At 38.3% G+C, this 23,096-nt stretch overlaps 1 protein-coding gene across 1 annotated transcript in view; it reads left to right on the forward strand.

Annotated features, from left to right (window-relative positions):
* The window catches only part of dgkb (diacylglycerol kinase, beta), an 83,284-nt gene extending 64,528 nt beyond the window's left edge, over positions 1–18,756 (forward strand). The window contains exons 21-25 of the mRNA XM_040030694.1: positions 4,575–4,665; positions 5,965–6,160; positions 12,374–12,494; positions 12,711–12,771; positions 16,473–18,756. Of these exons, the coding sequence (XP_039886628.1) occupies positions 4,575–4,665; positions 5,965–6,160; positions 12,374–12,494; positions 12,711–12,771; positions 16,473–16,580 (577 nt within the window). The 3' untranslated portion in view covers positions 16,581–18,756. The remainder of the gene's footprint in view (positions 1–4,574; positions 4,666–5,964; positions 6,161–12,373; positions 12,495–12,710; positions 12,772–16,472) is intronic.
* Positions 18,757–23,096: the final 4,340 nt, after the last annotated feature.

A 23,096-nucleotide genomic window follows, 5' to 3' on the forward strand; every position in this document is an offset into this window, starting at 1 on the left:
CATTTCTGAAAGAATGCAAAAGCATTGACATATATTTTTCCTACAATAGCCCGACGGGCAGGGAAGAGATAGATTTTGGTAGCCCGACTGAAAAAATCGCTAGCTTCGGGACGTCGGGCTAGCGATATTGCAAGCCCTGTATCTGATTGAGGAATCACTCATCTTTGGAAAAGAGAGTTTATTACAGAGAAATGGCTCTTTCCAAAATAAAAGCTATACTATCCGCTTCTTCTGGGCTATATTCTCAGCAGCATAAGGAGAATCATGTGCTAACAGCTGTCTAAATGACTCGGCTAAAGTTAGTAGCATGCTTGTTGTTTTTGTCTTTGCACTAGGATGATGTCGGCGTAAATGTGCAGTCATATTCGTTGTGTTCCCACTAGTGCTTTCAGGTTAATCTCGTTGAAATGACCTTAACGCCACAACACGGCAAATCTCCGTTAACGAGCTACCGCCGATCGCTCCGTGCATGGGGCTAGACGGCAAACACGTTAACGAGCTAACTGCGCTAACACACTAGTTCACACCAATGTAATTGAGCATTGCATGGCACATCCAACATACTGTTTTACTTTAGTCCATGACTCGCTTACCTTCAGGGTCATACGTCACATGAAAACCAAAATAATTCCAAACGCCAGATCTGAATGTTGCAAGTAGAGCTTAACTTCTGTCTGGCTAGCTTGCCCTGCGCTCTTCCTTCTGACTATGCTGTCTGTGTTGAGCGCTCAGTGGATCTGCGCTCGACAGTGCAGCCTAGGCGGAGTAGTCGAACACAGATTCACTGAGCGCTCAACACAGACAGCATCGTCAGAAGGAAAATTGATAAAACAAATTACAAATCTTGTATTGTTCGATACATATGTGTACCGAAAGCACTGTATCGAACGGTTCAATATCGATACAAATATCGTTGCACCCCTAATATATATATATATATATATATATATATATATATATATATATACACAGGGAGTGAAGAATTATTAGGCAAGTTGTATTTTTGAGGAATAATTTTATTATTGAACAACAACCATGTTCTCAATGAACCCAAAAAACTCATTAATATCAAAGCTGAATGTTTTTGGAAGTAGTTTTTAGTTTGTTTTTAGTTTTAGCTATTTTAGGGGGATATCTGTGTGTGCAGGTGACTATTACTGTGCAGAATTATTAGGCAACTTAACAAAAAACAAATATATACCCATTTCAATTATTTATTTTTACCAGTGAAACCAATATAACATCTCCACATTCACAAATATACATTTCTGACATTCAAAAACAAAACAAAAACAAATCAGCGACCAATATAGCCACCTTTCTTTGCAAGGACACTCAAAAGCCTGCCATCCATGGATTCTGTCAGTGTTTTGATCTGTTCACCATCAACATTGCGTGCAGCAGCAACCACAGCCTCCCAGACACTGTTCAGAGAGGTGTACTGTTTTCCCTCCTTGTAAATCTCACATTTGATGATGGACCACAGGTTCTCAATGGGGTTCAGATCAGGTGAACAAGGAGGCCATGTCATTAGTTTTTCTTCTTTTATACCCTTTCTTGCCAGCCACGCTGTGGAGTACTTGGACGCGTGTGATGGAGCATTGTCCTGCATGAAAATCATGTTTTTCTTGAAGGATGCAGACTTCTTCCTGTACCACTGCTTGAAGAAGGTGTCTTCCAGAAACTGGCAGTAGGACTGGGAGTTGAGCTTGACTCCATCCTCAACCCGAAAAGGCCCCACAAGCTCATCTTTGATGATACCAGCCCAAACCAGTACTCCACCTCCACCTTGCTGGCATCTGAGTTGGACTGGAGCTCTCTGCCCTTTACCAGTCCAGCCATGGGCCCATCCATCTGGCCCATCAAGACTCACTCTCATTTCATCAGTCCATAAAACCTTAGAAAAACCAGTCCTGAGATATTTCTTGGCCCAGTCTTGACGTTTCAGCTTGTGTGTCTTGTTCAGTGGTGGTCGTCTTTCAGCCTTTCTTACCTTGGCCATGTCTCTGAGTATTGCACACCTTGTGCTTTTGGGCACTCCAGTGATGTTGCAGCTCTGAAATATGGCCAAACTGGTGGCAAGTGGCATCTTGGCAGCTGCACGCTTGACTTTTCTCAGTTCATGGGCAGTTATTTGGCGCCTTGGTTTTTCCACACGCTTCTTGCGACCCTGTTGACTATTTTGAATGAAACGCTTGATTGTTCGATGATCACGCTTCAGAAGCTTTGCAATTTTGAGACTGCTGCATCCCTCTGCAAGATATCTCACTATTTTTGACTTTTCTGAGCCTGTCAAGTCCTTCTTTTGACCCATTTTGCCAAAGGAAAGGACGTTGCCTAATAATTATGCACACCTGATATAGGGTGTTGATGTCATTAGACCACACCCCTTCTCATTACAGAGATGCACATCACCTAATATGCTTAATTGGTAGTAGGCTTTCGAGCCTATACAGCTTGGAGTAAGACAACATGCATGAAGAGGATGATGTGGACAAAATACTCATTTGCCTAATAATTCTGCACTCCCTGTATTATATATATATATATATATATATATATATATACATCTAACACAGCAAAACCAGTTTCAGTACAACAGCAGTAAGAATGGAAGGTCCAAAACATTGCATGTAGTGTATCTGGGTCCATTCTCTGCATTAACCACAAGATTTGATTACGCTTTTCAGAGTAGCCACCTTCATTTGTTTATTTGCAAATTTGCACAGGTTTTGTTTATGTGTTCTCCTGGGCTTTCCCTCTCGTCTGCCCAGTTTACAGACTCATGATGACAATGGTGGTGGAGGAGATGTAGGAATGTGTTATGTAAATTCTCCCAGCATGGCCCTGGTCGTCCTTATACCTCTTACCACCTTCCTCTGCTTTCTTCCCTCTGCTATTGACCATGTTGCACATTATAAATCAAGTGTACCTTGCTAGTACTCTAATGAAAGCTCATTTATAAAGTGACTAAATGGTCCTGACAAAAGTCCTAATGAGGAAATCAATAATTCAGTGATTGTTGCTGTGCTTATACTAATACGTTCCTCTTGTAGTGCTTTGATCCCAGCTAGGAGAGTAACATTTGTTACTGTATTCAGTTCTGCTTGTCAGCATTGTTGTAGTTTTTTTTCTTTCCTTGAATCTTTGAGATAAACGATGTCCCGTTAGAAACATCAAAAGCTGTCTCACATGTTCTTCAATATCCAATAAACTTCTTTTTGATGAGGAAAGAGTGAAGAAATGTAAAAAATATTTTCACTTGAATTGTTAATATGAAACATTACTCTGGTATTTGCTCGGCACAAATCACTGTGATTAATGAGAGGTTTGATGTTTTTATTGAATTGCTTGCAATGACCATTTTTTCTCCACCATCCCACCATCTACTGCACTGAAGTACTTTTCACTGAAGTCGCCAGCAGGAGGTTTGGTTATTTGCCAAAAAAAAAAGAGAAAGTTGAGAAGAAACATGTTGAGTAATTTACCTCATAGCATGGTGAAAAAAGTTAGTGTTGACTTATTGTAAAGCAGTAAACAGAGCTGAATGTAAAAAATCTATGACCTAATTCACTGTATTTGTTTCACAGTGTCATAACCTGTTAAGCAGTTATTTTTATTAGTATCACACTCACATTAGCAGTGCAGTGTTTTACAAGTTTTCCATGACTGTCTTAAAATAACCTCTAGGCTTCTTTTACTCCATCCACATTTCCCCATAAATACAGTCATTGTGAAGCTGCTGACCTGATCTAACAAGTTCGGCTTAAAGAAAATAAGTTCAAAGATCCAGCCTCCTCTAATTGCATGAAACCGAGCTAGTGATCAGTAATAGTTCTTTCAAATCTTGTTTAAAGCAAAGTTGATGAATTCTTCTTGTTCAGGGGTTTAAATTATTAAAGAAACCAAATAAATAATGCAGTATTCAAATTATCCTTGACATGCAGTTTTACTTTCACCTGTTTTACACAAAGATGCACATATTAATGTTACTTTATTAATGAAAATCAAATTACAATTACAGTTTTATTTTATTTGTGTACCTGAGAGAAAATACAATACAGTATAGCAGTGTTTGGACAGATGGTGACTCACCCCTGCAAGGTCATTGATCATCAGCCTTAGGGACTGGAGTGTACACTGTAGGAAGCCTGGGGAGCAGCACCCTAGTCCTCTGTTAATTGCCAGGGCAGGTAGATTACCCTCTTATGCCCCTCCCTGCTCCTTAATGTTGGGCACGGCCACCCGAAGTGCTCCCTCAGATGCCTCCTTAACTAGCTTTGAATTCAGTGATTAATGAAACACATTATACTTCTTTTGGATTAATGGCTGTGTGGTTTTAGCAAGCTGTAAATGGTAAAAGTACATTTCCTGTGTAGATTAAAAGATTCTTTTTCAAACACGATTCAAGCACAAACCCACCTTTATGGAGTGGTCTTCTATTTTTTTATATAATCCAGTATAGGAGACTAAAGACAGAGAGCACAAGCTTCAGATTTTGATGTGGGGAAAACACTTCCATGTTTCCTTTTTTCTCGGTCCCTTTGCAGTTCCTGTTGTTTTGTTTTTTTCAGAACAAAGAATAAGCTGTGGTACTTTGAGTTCGGCACGTCGGAGACCTTTTCGGCCACATGTAAGAAGCTCCACGACTTTCTGGAGGTTGAGGTAACTCAAACCATGTATTTTGTTTTTGGAGACTTTTCCAAGAAAAGAAACAAAAGCAAAAGCATATATTTTGAAATTTGTTGCTTTGTAACTTATTCTTCTTTATCTCAGCTCTTAGATACGAAGCAATCATGTATTCTTTATTATTAAGGGTATTTCACTAGCAGTCAGGTAAGAATATTGATGTCATTTAAGATATTCTCGTCTTCTGCTGCTCCATAAATAGCACTAATGTATACTAGTTTCAGATTCACCCAGACAAAGTGTGGATGTGTGAAGGCTATCTGTGCACCTCCCCACCCACTTCTCACATAACCTTAGTGTAACACACAGGTAATTAGCCCTACACGACCCTGCTGTGTGTGATATTGAGTGATAATGAAGATGGTGTCTATACAATTCATCTTCCCTCTTCTCAGAGCTATCCACACAGTGCAGAGGTCTTCATTAATTAGGGCTGAGTAGTGCTTACATTACTGAAGAAGGACAGGTAGGGAGATGATGAGACATCCCTGAGTGATAAAATGCACCATTTAGAGTAATATATAATACAATATTTCTGGGTTAACACAGAATAACTATAAGGACACTTGCCCCTTCATGCTGGGCTCTTTTAAGCATAATTAAAATGAGTGCAGGATGGGTCAAGCAGTTAGTACAAAGTGTACTTGTGTTTTAAAGTTATAACAACCAGCTGCTCTGGTTCTCTCCCATCTTTCTAAAATTCTGATTCCTAGATCTCTACTTGATAAGATTAAGCATATATTAGCTATGTGCCTAAATTAAACCAAATAGTGGAGAGTAAGCAGAAACTAAAACTTGTCTTACCTTAAGAACACTTTAGAAATAAAGATTTGATTTTAGGTTATAAGAGTAATATTTGAACATCTGGGGTTGTAATTGAGCTTATTTCAACTCTATTTTTCTAATAAAGTAGTTTTTATACTTTGCTGAACAGTAACTGAAAACAGAACTACACAAAGTGGACTTCCAGTTCATGGATTGAAAAATTTATATCTTACCTTCTCTTTCAAAGATGACCTCCCTGTGCTTACTAATATTTTTAACAGCCGTGTCACGTTATGACACAACAGCAGCATTGACACTCTGGGGTGAGAACTGGTTAAGAATCAAAGGTTCGTCTTACTTAGACAAAGCAATATATTCTGGTTTAGACATTGGGGAAAAACACTGTTTAGGGTTCATCATCTTATAGATTATTTCAGTATCAAACTGTAGTACAAAGCTTGAGATGAAACGGATTGTATCTGTCCTTCTCTTTCTGTGTTCTTTTAAAAGTGCGATGGTGTTACTCTGGACCTTAGCAGTATTTCCTTGGAAGGCATTGCCATTCTCAACATTCCCAGCATGCATGGTGGCTCCAACCTTTGGGGTGAAAGCAAGAAGAGGAGGGGCTACCGCAAGGGAGGAAAGAAGGGTCAAGACAAAAGGACACCTGTGCTCGACCCCAAAGAACTCATGTTTGCGGTTCAAGGTAGCTCTGACACCCGAGTTTTACGGTTGTTTACATAAATGCTGAAATCATTGTGGTTAGAAAGCTTAATTACATTACGAATCTAAACTCACAGAGAAAATGTGTTATTGCTAAATAAAATGCTCCAATGACCTGTGTTATACTTGGCTATGTGGCTACAAAGCCACATTTAGCAACATAGCTTGAAGGAGCATGTTGTAGCCTATTGATTTTTTGGTAAGTGGCCACTTTGGTGTAGTACATATTGCATTAACTGATGTGAAAGTTCAGGCTCTAGCTGCCGGGCTGGGGTCTGCATACACTCAGCTTTAGCATCACTCTGGGGGTTTTCATTAGCTTTGTGTTAGCATGTTTTCTGTGCACATGCTTCCAGAGTGCCAACGTAGTGTTAACAGAATAATGTGGCTGTGTCTGTCTGTGAAGCATTTCGTATTTGCATTCGTCCTTTCATTCAGTCAAAATAAAAGTAAGGTTCATATCCCTATTCCTCAAAGCTGTAGACCACTCCAGCATTTTCCTCCTCCTGCACACAAACTTAAATCAGCTGACAGTTTTGGAGGGTTTTTGTTGTCAACCTTGTGTCCAGATATATGAAGAAGATGTATGAAGTAACACGAGTAACAAAATAACTGACTGAAAAATGTAATGTGATTACTATAACACACTATTTTGGGAGCGGTTACGCCCACTATTTTTTCAATAGCTGAACATTTCTGGCTAAATCTGTCGGCATGTAATTGGTGAGTCATCAACAGCAGTCAAACCTCTGCATGCTACATACCATGGTTGGTTTGCTCTGTTAAACAATAATAGTGCAAGTTAAACAGCTTTGACAGTGTAGGAGGTTCTTCTCCCTGAAGCCCACATCAGACACTAACAGTCTGTGTCCTTGCTCCTATCAGACAGATCAAAGACTAAACTTTGGGCCAAACTTTTCCTGAGCACATTAATATTTCACTGATGACAAGGTGAATCACAGCCAGCAGGTTTTGTTTGCAAAGAAGAGGTACAATCATGTCACAGTTTGGAACTGTCACTTGTGTATTAATGGTCTGTGTGGGCACCAGTGGACAGGCTCTGTTAATAGGAGCTGACTGAGTGGGGTGTTGGGCATACCCCTGAATCCATTTACGTCAAAAGGAAGCCCATCAATGGGAATATATGAATGAACGAAACACAATGAGTCAGCTGCTCTGTGGAAACTGGTGAAATTGTGTGAGCCGCTTTAGGGAGTTAATAGCAAAGGGTAGAAAATATCCAGAAAGCAGAATGTTCTGGTACTGCAGTGAAAAATTACAGACAATATAATTTTTCCTTCAAATACATAGTAAGAACTAATATATATATATATATATATATATATGTGGCTTAATATATCATCACTGCACAAGTGTTTTCAGTTATTGTAGTCCTGTTGAAAGGGAATACAATTTAGTTTTACTTTTTGTTAAGCTTTCATATCAATATCCCCCAATTTTATCCATGTTTACAACATAGCTTGAATGACAACGGGTTGCTAATCTGTTCTTTATTGAAATAATTTTATTACTAATCATTGCTGTTGAGTCTTTCTAAATTCTTTTGTAGACTCACAGCCGTGAATTCTGGATTTACTTGGCTTTTGTATTTTATTTCTATCATGTCTAACTGTGCCTGTTCAGGTGATGCACAGTATGTTTTTTAGGGTTCCTGCTGAGATGGTGTGTTTGTACCTGGGGATGAAGTGGATGTTACAATCAGTGTCTGGCTTTGAGACATGACGAGCCAGCAAAGATCTCCAGACATGGCTGCCAGTGATCCCTTATGAGACTTCACTGGCCATAGCACAATTTCTGGAAAATAAAAAGCCCTCTGTGAAGCACACTATGGAGCATTCATTCTTTTTAGTTGTGATTCAATTTTCTGTTTCCTTTGGTGCTGCTTTGCCTTTAAAGATGGTTAAAGGTGGCACATTTTAAATTGGACTCTTTTTACACAGTCACAGCATTTATTGTGCAAAATGAATCTGTTTTATGTTGTTTAAAAAACTGAGAAAACAAGTGAGAGACAGTGAGGAAGTAGACAAGGAAACACAACTCAGTCCTACAATAAATAACCCATAAAAAAGTCATTCTCCAGTACATTAACATCACCTTTTTGATGCTTCGAGCTGAGCATTTCCGTCAGTAGGCTTGCCCTGTAACATACTCTGCTGTGTCATCTTGGATATCAAACATGACCATCATTTAGAAAAGAAATGCAGTGTTGTATTTAATAAGACTCCTAATTTGTAACCAGGACCATAAAATTATCAAGGACATGTTCACCGATGGCAGTTTTCTCACTGACTTCCATACAACCAGACTTCTTTTTTTGGACGACCCCCTGCTGACAGTTAGAAAAATCGAGGTTTAAGGATTTCAGTAGACTTCAGGTTAAACCAATGCAAAATCATAATAAAAAGGAACCATGTGGCACATGTGCACTGTGAGGGACACATTTGATCAATGCAAAGCCCAGCTTTGCTATGATGAACACTCCATTTATCCCTGAAAAAAAATCAATCACTTCTGTGTTTGTATTTAAAAAAAAATAGAGGCCACAGTCTAAACCTGGAAAGGCACTTAGTGTGAGTGGGGAGTATTTCCCTTTGTTTATGTGTGTCCATACCCATTTGAGCCTGTGTATTGATGCGGGTGGGTGTGTTTGTGTTGTCCACCTGTACTGTATATCTTAGAATAGATGCCCTTGTGGAAGGTGCCCTCAAGGTGAGCAGCCAAACTTGTTAGATCAAGAGAACAGCGTATTTAGAGGTAAACACACAGGAGTGCATTAGCCCAGAGGGGCAGAGGGTGACGCACAGGACTGTTGGCAGAGATCATTTTTTGTCAAGTTGTATGTGTAGTTGCATCTGTGTGTGGATGGGGTGGGCTGGTGGGTGGCTAGGGGATGAAAAAAAAAAAACCCTGACCTTTCGGGAGCTGTTAAATCGTCCCGCTGGTGACGCCAGGAGACAAGCCCCTCAGGTGGAAGGGAATGGCTGCAGAGTGAATTATTTAGAATAGGGGCTTCATGTGTGGGTGGAGGGGTTGATGCTTGGGACTGATCCCCCGTGACAAGCCCCATGAAGCTTTCATTGGAGGATCGGCCTCCACATGCCCTCCCTCCTTGTTCCGCCATTCCTCTTTAGTTTTACTTTCAGCAGATCGGCTGCTGGTCCTGCTCTGCTCCGTCACTGTCTGTCTTTTATTCCTCTGCTCTCACCCTGTCGCTCCACATGTGTCAGTGCAGCCACTGGCCTGGACAGGTAGTTGTGTGACAGTGACAAGGACGTTGTTTCTAATCTCTCTCTCTGATGGGAAGATGTGGCTAAGATTAAAGTCGCAGTGTGCTGCTTTTTCATGTCCCATACGGACACTGGTTCATATCATTGTTTCATTCACTATCACTTGTAGTGTTTATCAATTTGAAATCCTGATTTCTTGACCTACGTAAGGGATATTAATTCGAGATTAAATAAATAAGATGATTTGGTTTATATTTGGCCATAGACTGCTTATCATGACTTTTTATAAATTGGCCTCTTTCTAAACGGTTAGGTGATTCAGTTTTTCTCCCAGTTTATCTCTGAGAACATGTTGGTTTTTTACTATATTTAGGCGAGTGTGCTTTGTATTGTAGCAGGTGAATCATTTGAACTTCCCGTAAATGGAATAATTGATGGTGATTCAAGAAGAAAAAATGGAAATTCACAAAAAAACCCACTCGAGATAAAATATGATTTCAGTCCATTAAGACCCTTATTGAAGTCGTGTGTCCTCGTTTCTTAGAAAGAGATGAAAATATGCCTAATTTTAAGTTTTGCCTGAAGGCCATTTCTCCTCCAAGACTAGTGCTTTTGTACTATTTTGCCATATTTCATGACATTTCATGGAGAGGTGGAACATGGACATATTAGAAAAGATTCTGATCAGAATCAATTTCCTTACAATTCTGAGACAGAGGATAGCTTCTGTAATTTTTTTTATCATTTTGAAAACTATTTTTTTCAACTCTTAATTTGAAAGAACAATTTTTGCCTGAAGGTTCATTTCAGGCTTTTGTAAAAATGAGACCGAATGCTCCTATCAGGAAATACAATACAATTTAATTTGTAAGGGTAAGGGTTTGTTGAGTTTTAAACAGTTTCATTATTCTGTTTAGTTGTGCCAATGGACATATTTTAATTTCTTTGGACTGTAGATCCAGGTAAGGTATCAGCATCAATGCAAATAAGTGTACACTGCAAGGCACTGGAGTGTAAGAAAGTCAGTAAACTCATTTTCAGAAAAGAAAATAAACTTAAGTTACAGTATGTCAAGTTGTATATTGCGGGTGAGCAATATACAACTTGATACATAACTAACATTAATGATTTGTCACAACCTTAATATACTGCATCAGCATCTTTACTTTTAAATTAAATATACTTGATATACTTTGGTGTAGCTGACTTTAGAGTAAATAAACTTTGAAAATGTAATTTTGGAAACTTATTTGGACCTTTAAATAAAAGTACTTATATGGGAGACAGATGTTGTACAACATCAGAAATGTAGCTCAGCTCTAACCACACTACTCTTCTAGAGTACCGTGCAAAAGATTTGAGCCACATCGCATTTCTTTACATTTTACTAGGACACGCCCTCGGCTGTGTTTTACAGATGGCTGTAGACATTCACTATGGTACCTCTCATCTTACCTCCTCCATACATTTGGATTCATCTCATTTCTAATGGGGAGTCAGTGAAGAGCAGATAGATTAACTGAAGGCCTATATCAGGTCTTTATTGGCTTTCAGATGCTGTTCACCTGTAGATAGTTGGAGTGCTACTTCTCCTTTTGTCCTCTATTTTACACACAAGAAGGCCTGAAAGCTCTAAAAACAAAACAAATTATAAAGAAATGAGTGATATACAGGACTGTATGTCACTGCAGCAACACGATTTACAACAAGAATTCACAAAATAATAGGCTCGTTTTTTTCATCAGGGTTGGTCTTTAATTCTTTGAGACATCGTAAAAGTTGTAACTAAAAGCAAATTTGTGTCTGTGAGTGTGTTTCAGTGTGTGTGTGTGTGTGTGTGTGTGTGTGTTGGCTGCACAGGGTCCTCCTGCCCTTCTTAAACCAGCACAGCTACAGCCTTTGCATTCTTTCCCAAGCTAAGAGCTCTAGAGTATAATAGATCTTTGTAGCTCGGGGCAAACAGGAATCCCTATCGCTTTGGTGATGCTGTCCATCATATATGTCACCATGGTCCTGCATGAGCCGTTCACATCAACGTGAGAAGTCACGTGACGGGGGGAGCAACTTTAAAGCTCAGTGTCAGGGAGGTCAACCTGCTCTGGATTGTATGTGTACACACTCTTCCACTCCGACCCTGGAAAGTGCTGCACTCAAAGTCCAGCGTTGAGATAGGGGCAGACGCATGTCCATCACCATGGTGACAGCTGGACACCACAGCTCGGCGGCGGCAACAACATCTCACCGCAACAGCAACATTGCCCACGACACTCCTTCAGGAAACCAACACGACTCACGTACACACGGCATTGCGGGGCTAACACGCTCACACACACCGAGTGCCTAAAAATGGGTCTTAGTTTCAATTAGTGTCTGTATACTACCAACAGCGAGGCAGCAGCTTCTTAATTTGTGGAGGGATGAGTTGATGGAGAGTCGGAGGCAGAGCGGGCCTCCGAAACAGATGGGCCCTGCGTGACACTGGGCTTCCAGCAGGGGCAAAATCAATGCTCATAACTGAAAAACAGAAGAGAAATTAATAATTATATTATCACAAGATTGCTTTGCATTGCCGGTGCAATCTAATTAATAGCTGTTTTGTTTGTAGCTTGTTGCCTTTTTTCTATCTTTTTTTTTTAAACAGTGAATATTAAATATTTCAGCAACAGAAGGCAAACTCTGAAGTGAGGAACGTCACATGTCATGTTCTTTTATTCTTCCTCACCTCCTTCTCACTTTCCTCTTCCCCTCCTCGCTTTTGTACTTTGTTTCATGTGTCTTCTCACTCCTAGTACGAGTTTTTTGCATTGTTTACCTCTCATGTGAATGGTAGCTACATTCAAAAGCAGCAGTGATACTATAACACAATGAGGACAAAACTTGGCTGGACTTTGCATGGTTAAAAAAGTGTTTTTTCTTTGCTTTGTTGCTTTTGTTTGCTTTTGTCTCAGACCTGTCTGACCAGCTCTTGGAGGTTGTGGGACTTGAAGGAGCCATGGAGATGGGTCAGATCTACACTGGCCTGAAGAGTGCTGGACGACGCTTGGCACAGTGCTCCTCTGTGACTATCAGGTCAGTCTTTAACAATGTTTTGTGCCTGTTTCTTCCAATTATTATATTGTTTTTAGTTTATTGTGGTAGCAAATGCTATGGCATATAAGAAAAAGCATAAAAATGCTACGAGTATAAATTAAGGTGATGATTTTTAAGCATCCTGGTGCAGAATGCTTTTATTTGGTTTTATTGTGAAGATTTGTTACAGCATGTTTTCTCGTTCTTCACTTACAGAACCAGTAAATCCCTTCCAATGCAGATTGATGGTGAACCTTGGATGCAGACTCCGTGCACTGTAAGTTGAACTGCATTTCCACAAATGGTTCATCCAAACTAAAGACAGTTATATGCCAATATAAAGTAAACTGTAAGGGCAGTGAAAGAAGAATCGAGCAAAGTATTTTGTAATCTCCATTTACAAAAAAAAGATTTGCAAATGAAAAAATATTAATACGTTTTACATATGGAATCTGCAGTCTGACAGTCATATTGATGCTTGAGAATTTTTCCAACATGTGGCAATGAGCATCCATGACTCATTCTGTAAATTCAAGTTTTCAAAAAGTTCTTTGTTTGTTTTTTATTCTGAGCTTAAAGAGTAACATCAGACTGTTTGAGGAACCTCTGAGGAAACACATAGTTACTGTTGTGTGGGAGATCTTGAGTTCTACTATGAAAATGCCCCACACGAGCATCATGAAGATAAAAAACAAAAGTGAAAAGTTAAATGCTTGTTAGGTGAAAGACAATGGTTTTGAAACCACATCAGTTATTTAACTGTATGCTAACAAAGCCCGCTCTATTGCAACTGCATTATAAAACCAAAACAGAAAACTTATCCCTTGTCTATGCATCTGCATATTCATAAGAAGGTATTGGTTTATAGACATTATGGTCTAAGATGTTAAGATGTCCAGGAGTCATTAATGCGACCCACCTTAGTGACTGATTAAATCTTCTTTCAATGACTTCTCCCATATGGAAAAGAAATAGTAAAAACTTATATGATTTACTCATGAAAGTGGCCACTTTCTCATTACTTTCATATATTGTTTTAGTAAGAATCCAAAACATACAAGTTTCATTATATAATTTTTCAAGGGATCTTATATCTGTTTTCACTCTTGTATGCTTTTCATACAAGTTTCACACAAGACAGATAGAAACTTTATAAGATTTATATATATCTTATATATAGCTTTCTGACAAACAAACCAAAAGCTGATACATGTTTAAAAAAATATCAAATATATATGCTTTAATATTAAGATTAATATAACAGTTCAGCTGTTGCTGCTTTATATTCTAGTGCATTAATTTATGATAACAAATTCTTAATGATTCAAGTCTTATTTCTTCTAATTTGCTCATCGTCTAGATCGCAAACGTGTACCTCGATAAGTGTTTTCTCTCTGTCCAAGTTGCTCGTTTTTCAAAAGGAAACTCCTGAGTTTGCGTTGATTACGGTTGTGTTTAGCTTTAATTAGAACACCACTGCAGATGAAGTGCTGCCGAGATTTACATATGGATCGCCCAGCCATGACAAAACAAGTGGCCTGCAAGTGCTCTTGTATCTGCTGGCACAACTACACAGAGCAAAGTTGGGCTCTGACGATACATAATTGTGCTGCAATGATTTCCAAGGAAAGTTTTTCATTCTGTATGTCTGAACTGCATCTGAATCACTTAACGCGTTAAATGCCTACAAAAACATCACACTTCAAATTGGATGTTGTTCCACTAATTATTAACAACAGGAGCTATGCAAATGCATATCAGTCTCTGCATGCATACCATGTTTAACACCATAACCATTTAAGATTTTAAGCTAAATGCAGCATGTGTCACTCTGATGAGTAGATCTAAAATAACTGGCACCATATTTCCAAATTTGATTCTGGTACAATGCACCTTCATTAGGGTCTAAGTAAAATCCCCCCTCGGTTTTCTTAATTTGGATGATTAATTGTGACCTGGTAGCTCATTACATCCATGCTTCATTTGAGCAAATTATTTTATTTTCTGTCTAAAAGCCATATTGTTCCATGGGCCCTTGAACCACATAAATACTTAATGCTGCATTTTAAAGAAACAGAGCTTGATTACCATCCAAATTTATTTCAGGTATCACTTTAGATCTTTTTTTCTTTTTTGGCCACTGTCTTGTCTGTAAAGACTATCATGTTTATGGCAAAGTACTTGATGAACATTAACTTCAATCATGTTTAATGATGGCAGAAAGCCCACAAAAGCTAAGTAATTGCTCCAGCGTCAGAGTGCAAGCACAATAAATGGCAGCTTTCCTTTGAAGTGAATGTGGTCCTTTGAATGCAGATGGTAGCATTTCCCCTCCCCATTACTGCGTTTAGACTCTTAGTGCAACTCTATAATGATGTGCTTAATATGACAACCCTTGATGGTTGATATTTGGGGTTCCATCGATCTACAGTTGCAACTCCTAAAAGAAATTGCATCATTGCAGGCAAACAGGATATTGTCAGATAATATAAAATTCAGTCTTTACAATAATCCACAATAATATGTTATCGGAGTCACTAACCCCAGGGATTCTCAAAGTTTGTTGTAGTCAGGACGTTCAAATATGCATTCATAAGCCACTTGACAAGAACCCATTTGGACGCAACATCCATATGGAGGATTTTTTTTTTAATTGTTAATGCATTGCTGAATTTGCTTCTGTGGGGATAAAGTGCTGGGTATAATGAACAGTGGATGGAGACCTTATTATTTCATGGGGATAACCTTCTGAGATTTAAAAGAAAGGTAAACATAATTCAAAAAAGTCATTTGTTGATTATGGAGGCACTTTCATTTTATGGGTAAAAGTCTTCTGTAAATGAGCTGTGAAAGCTAAATAATAGTTTAAATACCATTGTTTTTGTTGTGTTTGTGTTTATTGTTGTTGTTAATTGTGGCATCACATCAATACATATATGAAGTATATGTGCTGTAAAATTATCGCATTATGTTTATCTGAAAACAAGAAATGTCGTACGAAAAAAACCCCAAAAAACAGACCAAACAAAAAAAAAACATAGTTTCACAGTATCAGGAGCTGTTTCAAAAACATGGATTGTGCACTAAAACAAATAAAATAATTAATACAGAAAGAAAATGTGCTTGAATCAAAAGATAAGTAGACTATATTATGTGTTAAGTGTTATGTGTCAGTATTTTAGCTTACAGTCACGTCTGGCATATATATTTCAGTGGTTTGAGTCTAAATCAGGGGTGTCAAACATGAGGCCCGTCAGCCCATTAAAGACTTCAGTCTGGTCCGCTGGATGACTTTGGAAAAAGTCAAGGAGAACAGAAATTTTGTACTTTAATTGTTTTTTCATAGGTTTACAAAGGAGTCTAAACCTTTTCAGACTGACTGATCCTAAAGAGTTTCTTTTTCATCTGTTTTGTGTTTTATCTTTAGCCAACTGCACTTGTATTATACACAGGTTCTATTTAAGTCATTTCTCGACTCAGAATATCATAGGGCCTGGGTGTGGTTAGTATTTTTTTGGTTAATAAATGAAGTCATCATTTTACAAACACAGTTTTGTGTTTACTTGGGTTGATTTTGTCAAATGTTAAAATTAGTTTGATAGTGTGATAGATGCAATTATGACACATATGCAAAAAACTAAGAAATAAGGAAGGGAACAAATACTTTTTCACAGCACTGTACATAGCAGGCGTGCTGGAGTAAACAAATAATAAGAGTGGGTGAATATGGCTTACAACACTTGGCAAAGCAGAAAGACAAATTGACAAGACATCAGTTTTTTTCATCGTGGATTAAAGAGTGAATGCTCCCTATAAGCCAGGCAACATTGGGAAAACTGCCTTTTATAGTCTACTGTATAGTAAGCACTGAGTGATTTCATAATGCTACTGAAAAATGCTATGTGAAGATGTTAACAGACAGCTTAAAACACATTTCCTTTCTGAGCTAAATCTCAGCTCTCTCTTTTCTTATACCAGATTGAGATCGTTCACAAGAACCAAGCTCCCATGCTAATGGGACCACCACAAGGTCGAAGCTTCTTCTCTTCACTGATCAGACGAACTCGCACTGAGAGCAAAGACTGAACCTTCAAGACCTCCGAGTGCTCACACACACCTGCAGGGCAGTAGTCACCGGTTGATCTTAGCTGGGCCTGTTTGTAAAGGAGCCCTTTGTCTGATTGATAGCCCAGCATACAGTAGCAAAGTGTAGGATCAGGATGTGTCGCCTGCAGCATGGAGATGTCACCGAGAAGCCCACATTGAATCCAAAGCGAGGCGAGTTTAGGACTGACACTTTCTTCTACAGTCTGTGGTGTAATTTCGCTCCAAAAATATTGAAGCTATTTATGGAAGTTCACTTCTGTTCTTCTATTTTCTAAACTTCTGTTTTTATTTTTGCTGTTGTGCTCTGTGCCATGCGTAACAAACCCACCGCTGAATGTGTTTTGTGAGATGTATTTATTTATTTATTTATTTATTCATATTTAACTGCTATTGATGTTTTCTAATGTTTTATTTTTGTATTTGCATACCCCTGATGCATGATGGACAGTGAAAGAGGCTGGTGCTGTTGGAGATGACATATCTGGAGTTTGCATCTGATTTTTCCCAAAGTGTTTAGTAAAAAGTGAAGTGTCTCTACCCGACATCTCTTCTACGCTTCAGTCATGAATGGCTTCAAATAGTGCAAAGACAGAGAATCTGCTTTCGTTTCATGTTTCCTGCAAGTCATCCTTGTCATGTTTTGATTGGCTGTTTTGCTTCTCCGTCAGTGGAAAGATTAGGAATGATTATTGATTGCTCATAAAAAATGCATGACACTCTTTGTTTTACGTTGCACGAGAGATTTCCAGACAGTTTTACCAGATCTGTGCACACTTTCTGTTGCATGAGTGACCATGATCTCTTTTGACACTTATGGAAATTGATCATTTTTGAATCTGCATCTACAGCACAGCTCTGTTTCAACCACATCATCATTTATCTGCATTTTTATGGGATCCTGTGCTTTCTTAACAGGTACTCAGGCATAATAGAATGAAAATCTTTGAAAAGCCACAGAAAACAACATTATTTATCTTGTATAGTACAAGTACTTGTATAGTTATGTTCACAAGAAGCAGCTTGACCTTCTATGGTAACTCATTTTTTTCTGATGTTTGTTGATGAGGGTTTACGGTCCGCTGCACAAGTAAGCGTCCATTAAACAGTGAAAGATCTACAAAATTACTATTGACATTCATGTATATACAGTGCTGTGCAAATTCCTCATTTCTTTATATTTTGCTTCTAAGTATCCAGACTGTCTTTAATTTTTATAGTGTTCCTGAGCAACAATTCTACAGGCTTTCAAAGTTTTCCTTTGGATATTGGCTGTTTTTACACTCATTTTCAATCCGGTCCAATTTTCAGAGGATTTTTTTTGTTTTTTTGTTTCTTAAGCTACTTAACACTGATTTTTAAATCATTCAGTGTTGTCTACGTAACAGACAAGTTAGCAGAAAGACAGTTTTAATTTTTAACTTTAGCACCTTGTTAATAGCATGATCCCATTTCTTTAGTTGAATATCCCCCCAAAAAAGTTAATGCCAAAGATAACTTAGTTTACTGGAATAAAATAGTGTTTTGGACCAACAAGGGGATTATTAGCCAAAAATCTGGCTTATTTTAGCATGTCATGCACTATGTCCTTAAAACAGCATATGGAAGTCGTGTCCTTCAGAAACAGCAAAAACACCTGAGTCAGGTCTCTTTGTCAATACAGACTTGACCCAGAGACCGGAAAGATGCATCTGGCCTTTCAATTGATCCATCTCCTTTCGGCAAAGCCCCATCATAAATGTTCTCAGTATGAAGGTGGCTATGAAGAAGCCATTCTTAAAGAAGGGAAACAGGGAAAGAAATCACAAAAAACGACTATAAATCAGCGGTAACAGGTCTTGTGGAGTTGATCCAAATGTTACATTTTGAGTTAAAATATGTTTGGAGCAGGTCAGGAGAGAGCAACCACAGTGAGTGTCTACAGGCATCTGTAATACACAGTGGAGGCTCTGTCATGGTTCTGGGCTGCATTTCAACCAGTGGTGTTGGGGATTTTGCCAAAATTGGAATTATGACCGTGCAAAACTACCAGCTGATTTTAATCCACCATGATGTACCATCTGGAAAGCATTGGATTGGCAAAAGCTTAATTCTTCAGCGTGACAATGATCCCAAACTCACTGCCAATGCAGTAAAAGTATACGTGGATAGAAAAGCACAAAACAAGACACTAAGTAATGGCTTGGCCTCCATAGAGCTCGAACCTTAAGATAATTGCAGCACTGGGGGATCATCTCCACAGAGAAGAGACCAAAAGGAAGCCAACGTCCAAAGTAGAGCTTTGAATGTCATTCAAGGAGCCTGGAGAACTATTCCTAAAGAAATATCTAGAAGGCTGCCCAAGAGAGTTCAGAAATTCAACATGTTGGTAACAACCTTTTAAAGAATCAATACTGAAAATCAGTCACATTTTATAACAGTCACTAACATATGCACAGTTGCCATTTATAGATAATCATTTCCTATGAGTATCCTCCTTAATACAGAGCATTAAGTGGCTGGATGGTATTGGTCTTATTCAGTGCTTTTCTGCACTAATTTCATTCAGGATGACCAAAGACTAAGAGTACTCACTTATTCATATTCTGGGGACATTATGTTACAGACCTACCAGCGAGACACACTTGATAAATGCATTTGTTTTTATAGAACTTCACATTTGCATGTTTTGGGAAGAATTTTAGGCTTGACTGTTTCGGTCTTTATAAGTGCCATATGCCGGCGGAGACGATAGCCAAGGAGTCTCCCATGTCTTTTTGCTTTGTATTGTGTAGCGTTTATACAGTGAGGTTGTATTTTTGTACACAGTATTATTTATTTTTCTGCTTTTTGCTTCACTCTAGAACTCACACCATTTTGTTGTTGTCTAAAAAGAAATTATGCCTGCCAGTGTTGACTGAGAAAAGTGATGGAAACAATAAAAAAGCTTGTTGTTTGGCATTGTGTTCAGGAATTTTTTTTAACCTTTTACTCCTTAATGATGCATAGTAGTCACATATTAGTCAAAAGATTGTTGGTATAACAGATTCAAATTCTACGGGCGTCACAGTTAGCGCTGTTGCCTCAAAGAAAGAAGCTTTGAGGCAACAGCACGATTTGAATCAGTGCAGTCTTTATGTCCTCTCTGGTCCTGTGTTTCCTCAGGTGCTCCATCCTCCTCCAGAGACATGCATGCTAGATTAATTGATAATTATATGTATGACACAAATATGAGGTAGGCGCTTTAATTGCAATTATAATATTGTGTTTTCTGTATGAACAAAATTGACAAAAGGGCGACATAAATGCAAGGCTGTTATCGGTCAGGATATTGTCTGCATTACTGTTTATCAAATTTAGCATAGCAGTGTATCAGCAACGGTCTACTGCTTTCTTTCACACTACTAGAAATGTTTAAGTAGAAGTTAATGATTAGAGTAGAATTAGCTAAATTACCAGCTCTGTTTCCACAGAGGCACAATGGGGACATCATGCAGTCTTTGTACTAGAAAAGTAGCACTTTATAGAACACTGATGGCCAGTGTGACTAAGTTGGGTAATTTCTTTGTCACATGCAGTACAACTCTGGTCAGTACAGTTAGGTCTATAACTTTTGGGGCAGTTACACCACTTTTTGCAATGTGCCTCTGTACACCACTGCAGAGTTTGTGGCCCTCTCTCCATTCAGTTTTGTATTTAATAATTAAAAAGCATGTTCCACTGGGTTGAAATGAGGTACCTGCCTTGGCCATCGAAGAATAGGGTTAGGATCCCATCTCTTTGTCTTGAGAAACTCTTTTACAATATGCTTTGGTTCATTATCCATTACACACTATAATAACATTGCCAACACTAATAGCCCAGTTCCACTGGCAGCTATACATGCCCAATGCCATAACATTGTCTCCACCATGTTTGACAGATGATGTCGTATTAATTGAGTCATGAGCTGCCTCTTTCCTTCTAGATGCCTTTTTCCTTCCCATTATTTCAGTACCAGCTAATCTTGGTCATCATCTGTCCAAAGTCTAACCTTTCCTTCCTGTTCTTCGGTGTAAGTTGTGGTTTGGACCTTGTTGCATCTTTAACATTCATGAACGGATTTCATGCAGACCTTGACAATGATACTCCCCCCTCATTGAATGTTCTTGACTGGGCTTTCTCTATCCAGTCTTCTGTGGTCTTTGGGGATGTTTGGTTTTGCTGAACTGGCCAATTCCTCCATGTTTTATAAGAATGTAACAGATTCTTGACTTGGACACCACTAACGTTTTTGCAATCTTTCTGATAGTTTTATTTTGGTCCCCCCCCCCAAATCTAATGATTCTAAGGCTTCCTTAGCTTGCAACAGTATCTCATGGGACTTCATACTATGCAATAAAAATACCAAATGCAAGTTTGACCCAAGTCCAGATCTTTAATCTGCTTAATTTGTCATGGGACAATGAGGGAACAGCTCTCAATTGTCCAATGATTCTGTGCCTATGAAAATGGGGCACAGATATAAAACATCTGTAATAACATTTGTCAAACCCCTTGAATTAAAGCTGCAAGTCTATACTTCAATCTAATTATGATCATTTAAAGTCAAAGTTCAATGAGGTGGTTTACAGAGGCAAAATTACAAAACTTTTGCTGCTAGCCAAAAACCTATGGACCTAACTGATTCTCTGAGACAATGGCTTTAGTTTCATTTTTGTGCCACTAGTTTGCAGCCATTTGTTTCTAAGCAAACCCAGATAGTACATGGTTTTTCATCTCTTTTCACCAACAGGGAGATATTGACTTGGAATTTGAATCTACATAACTCTAATCTCTGTATTATTGTAGAGTCTTTGCTTACAGTATAAAGCACCTGGAGACTGCTATACTATAGCAGTCACTATTGCTATACTACATAAATAAAATTGAATTAAACTGAATAACTACTCATTAGTTAGTATAACTTGCCAAGATTAATGCTCATTCCCATTAAATATATTCTGTTCATGTTAGTTTAACACCCTGTGAATTCCTGATCTTCAACATTTGTTTTTCATCTTGCATCCTAGAGGAGATAGCTCTATTTCTCTCTCTCTCTCTCACTCCCATGTGAGTGATAGTGAAATTACTAGAATGTAAAAATATTTGGCAATAAGCTTTCACTTGCCACTAACTTTTCTTCTTCTTTTTTTTTTAATAGAACAAAAGAATGCAAGAAATGTTTCAATAAATGCTCAAAGAGGATAAGCAGCAAATGAAGTGGTTAACTGTCTTTATAATGATTATTCTTGTCCCCTATTTTTAGTCACCTCAATTTTGGCTAAATAAGTACAAGTGAAATACAGTGTAGTAATCTGGAGTAACTTCAGTGTCTTGAGTTTAATTTTTGAAAATAAAACAGATGGGGAAAACCCCAATTATATTCTTTTGGAGTGGCACTTGGTTTAGGGTATTGGCTGTCTCAGTGTCAGATGGGTAGACTCCTGCACTTGACCTGCGTTTCTCCATCCTCAGGGTGTTCAGCAGGAGTGACACAGTACTTCACTTCAAATCCACTTCACCTGCCTGGTAATGGAACCCTGCCTGGATCCAAGATGGCACCAGCGTGACCACCACTGACTTCCGATATGCCCGTCTTTCAGTCAAGTGTTTGATGCACTGGTAAAGTTCTCTTTCAGGGTTTTATCCTAGATCTGTTCTGTATCCTTGCAAGAAAATCTATGTTGATTGTTATGCACCCAACACACATTTTTACAAATTACAACTTAGCTGCAACAGCGACAAAAAAGCATTCCTGACAGTGGTAATGATTATTTTTTTGCCCTTGACCTTCTTTCAAAAATAACGCCTGTAAGCTTTAAATATAGGTGTGCAACCAGGAAACTGCAGACATCCTACAACGGTCAGACCAAACAGGAAAAAGAGATCTAAGGTGAGAAACTTATCAGATTCACAAAACAAAGTAGTATTTTATTCGGAAAAGTCTGATTCTTTAAATCTCACAGAATATTTCTTGACATGTACAACACGTTCAAGTTTATTTATTGTTGTGATGTACATGCTGTTCTATTTAACTCAAAGCCACGGTGTCAAACTTCTTTAGTTCATAGACCACATACAGACAAATTTTCATCTTAAGACCAGTAAAATCATTTCATACACACTTAGAAAAAAATTCTAAGAATAAAGAAGTACATTCTGAAATTGTTCATCAGAGCTGTAGCCAAGATTTTTAAAAAGCTGAAACCATAAACCTAAGAAAGACATTCCCCATCCAAATCCCTTAAAAATGTGCCAGACAACAGAAGGCATTATTTTTTATTAATTTTGTTGTCATGTAATGAGTGATCCATTTATAGAACAGATGAAAAACAGCCTGAGATGCATGAGGAAAAATTAGAAATTCCAAAACTATATCTCAATGTTATGATTCAAAGATTCTGTTAAAAAACATATAAAACCATGTAACTTTCCTAATACTTTCACTCCAGGCTAGAATAATTCCAAAAAACAAAAAGATTTTACTCTAGTTCTGTC

The sequence above is a fragment of the Simochromis diagramma genome, unplaced genomic scaffold, assembly GCF_900408965.1.
Source record: "Simochromis diagramma unplaced genomic scaffold, fSimDia1.1 OVJJ01000361.1, whole genome shotgun sequence".
In the NCBI taxonomy this organism is placed as follows: Eukaryota; Metazoa; Chordata; class Actinopteri; order Cichliformes; family Cichlidae; genus Simochromis; species Simochromis diagramma.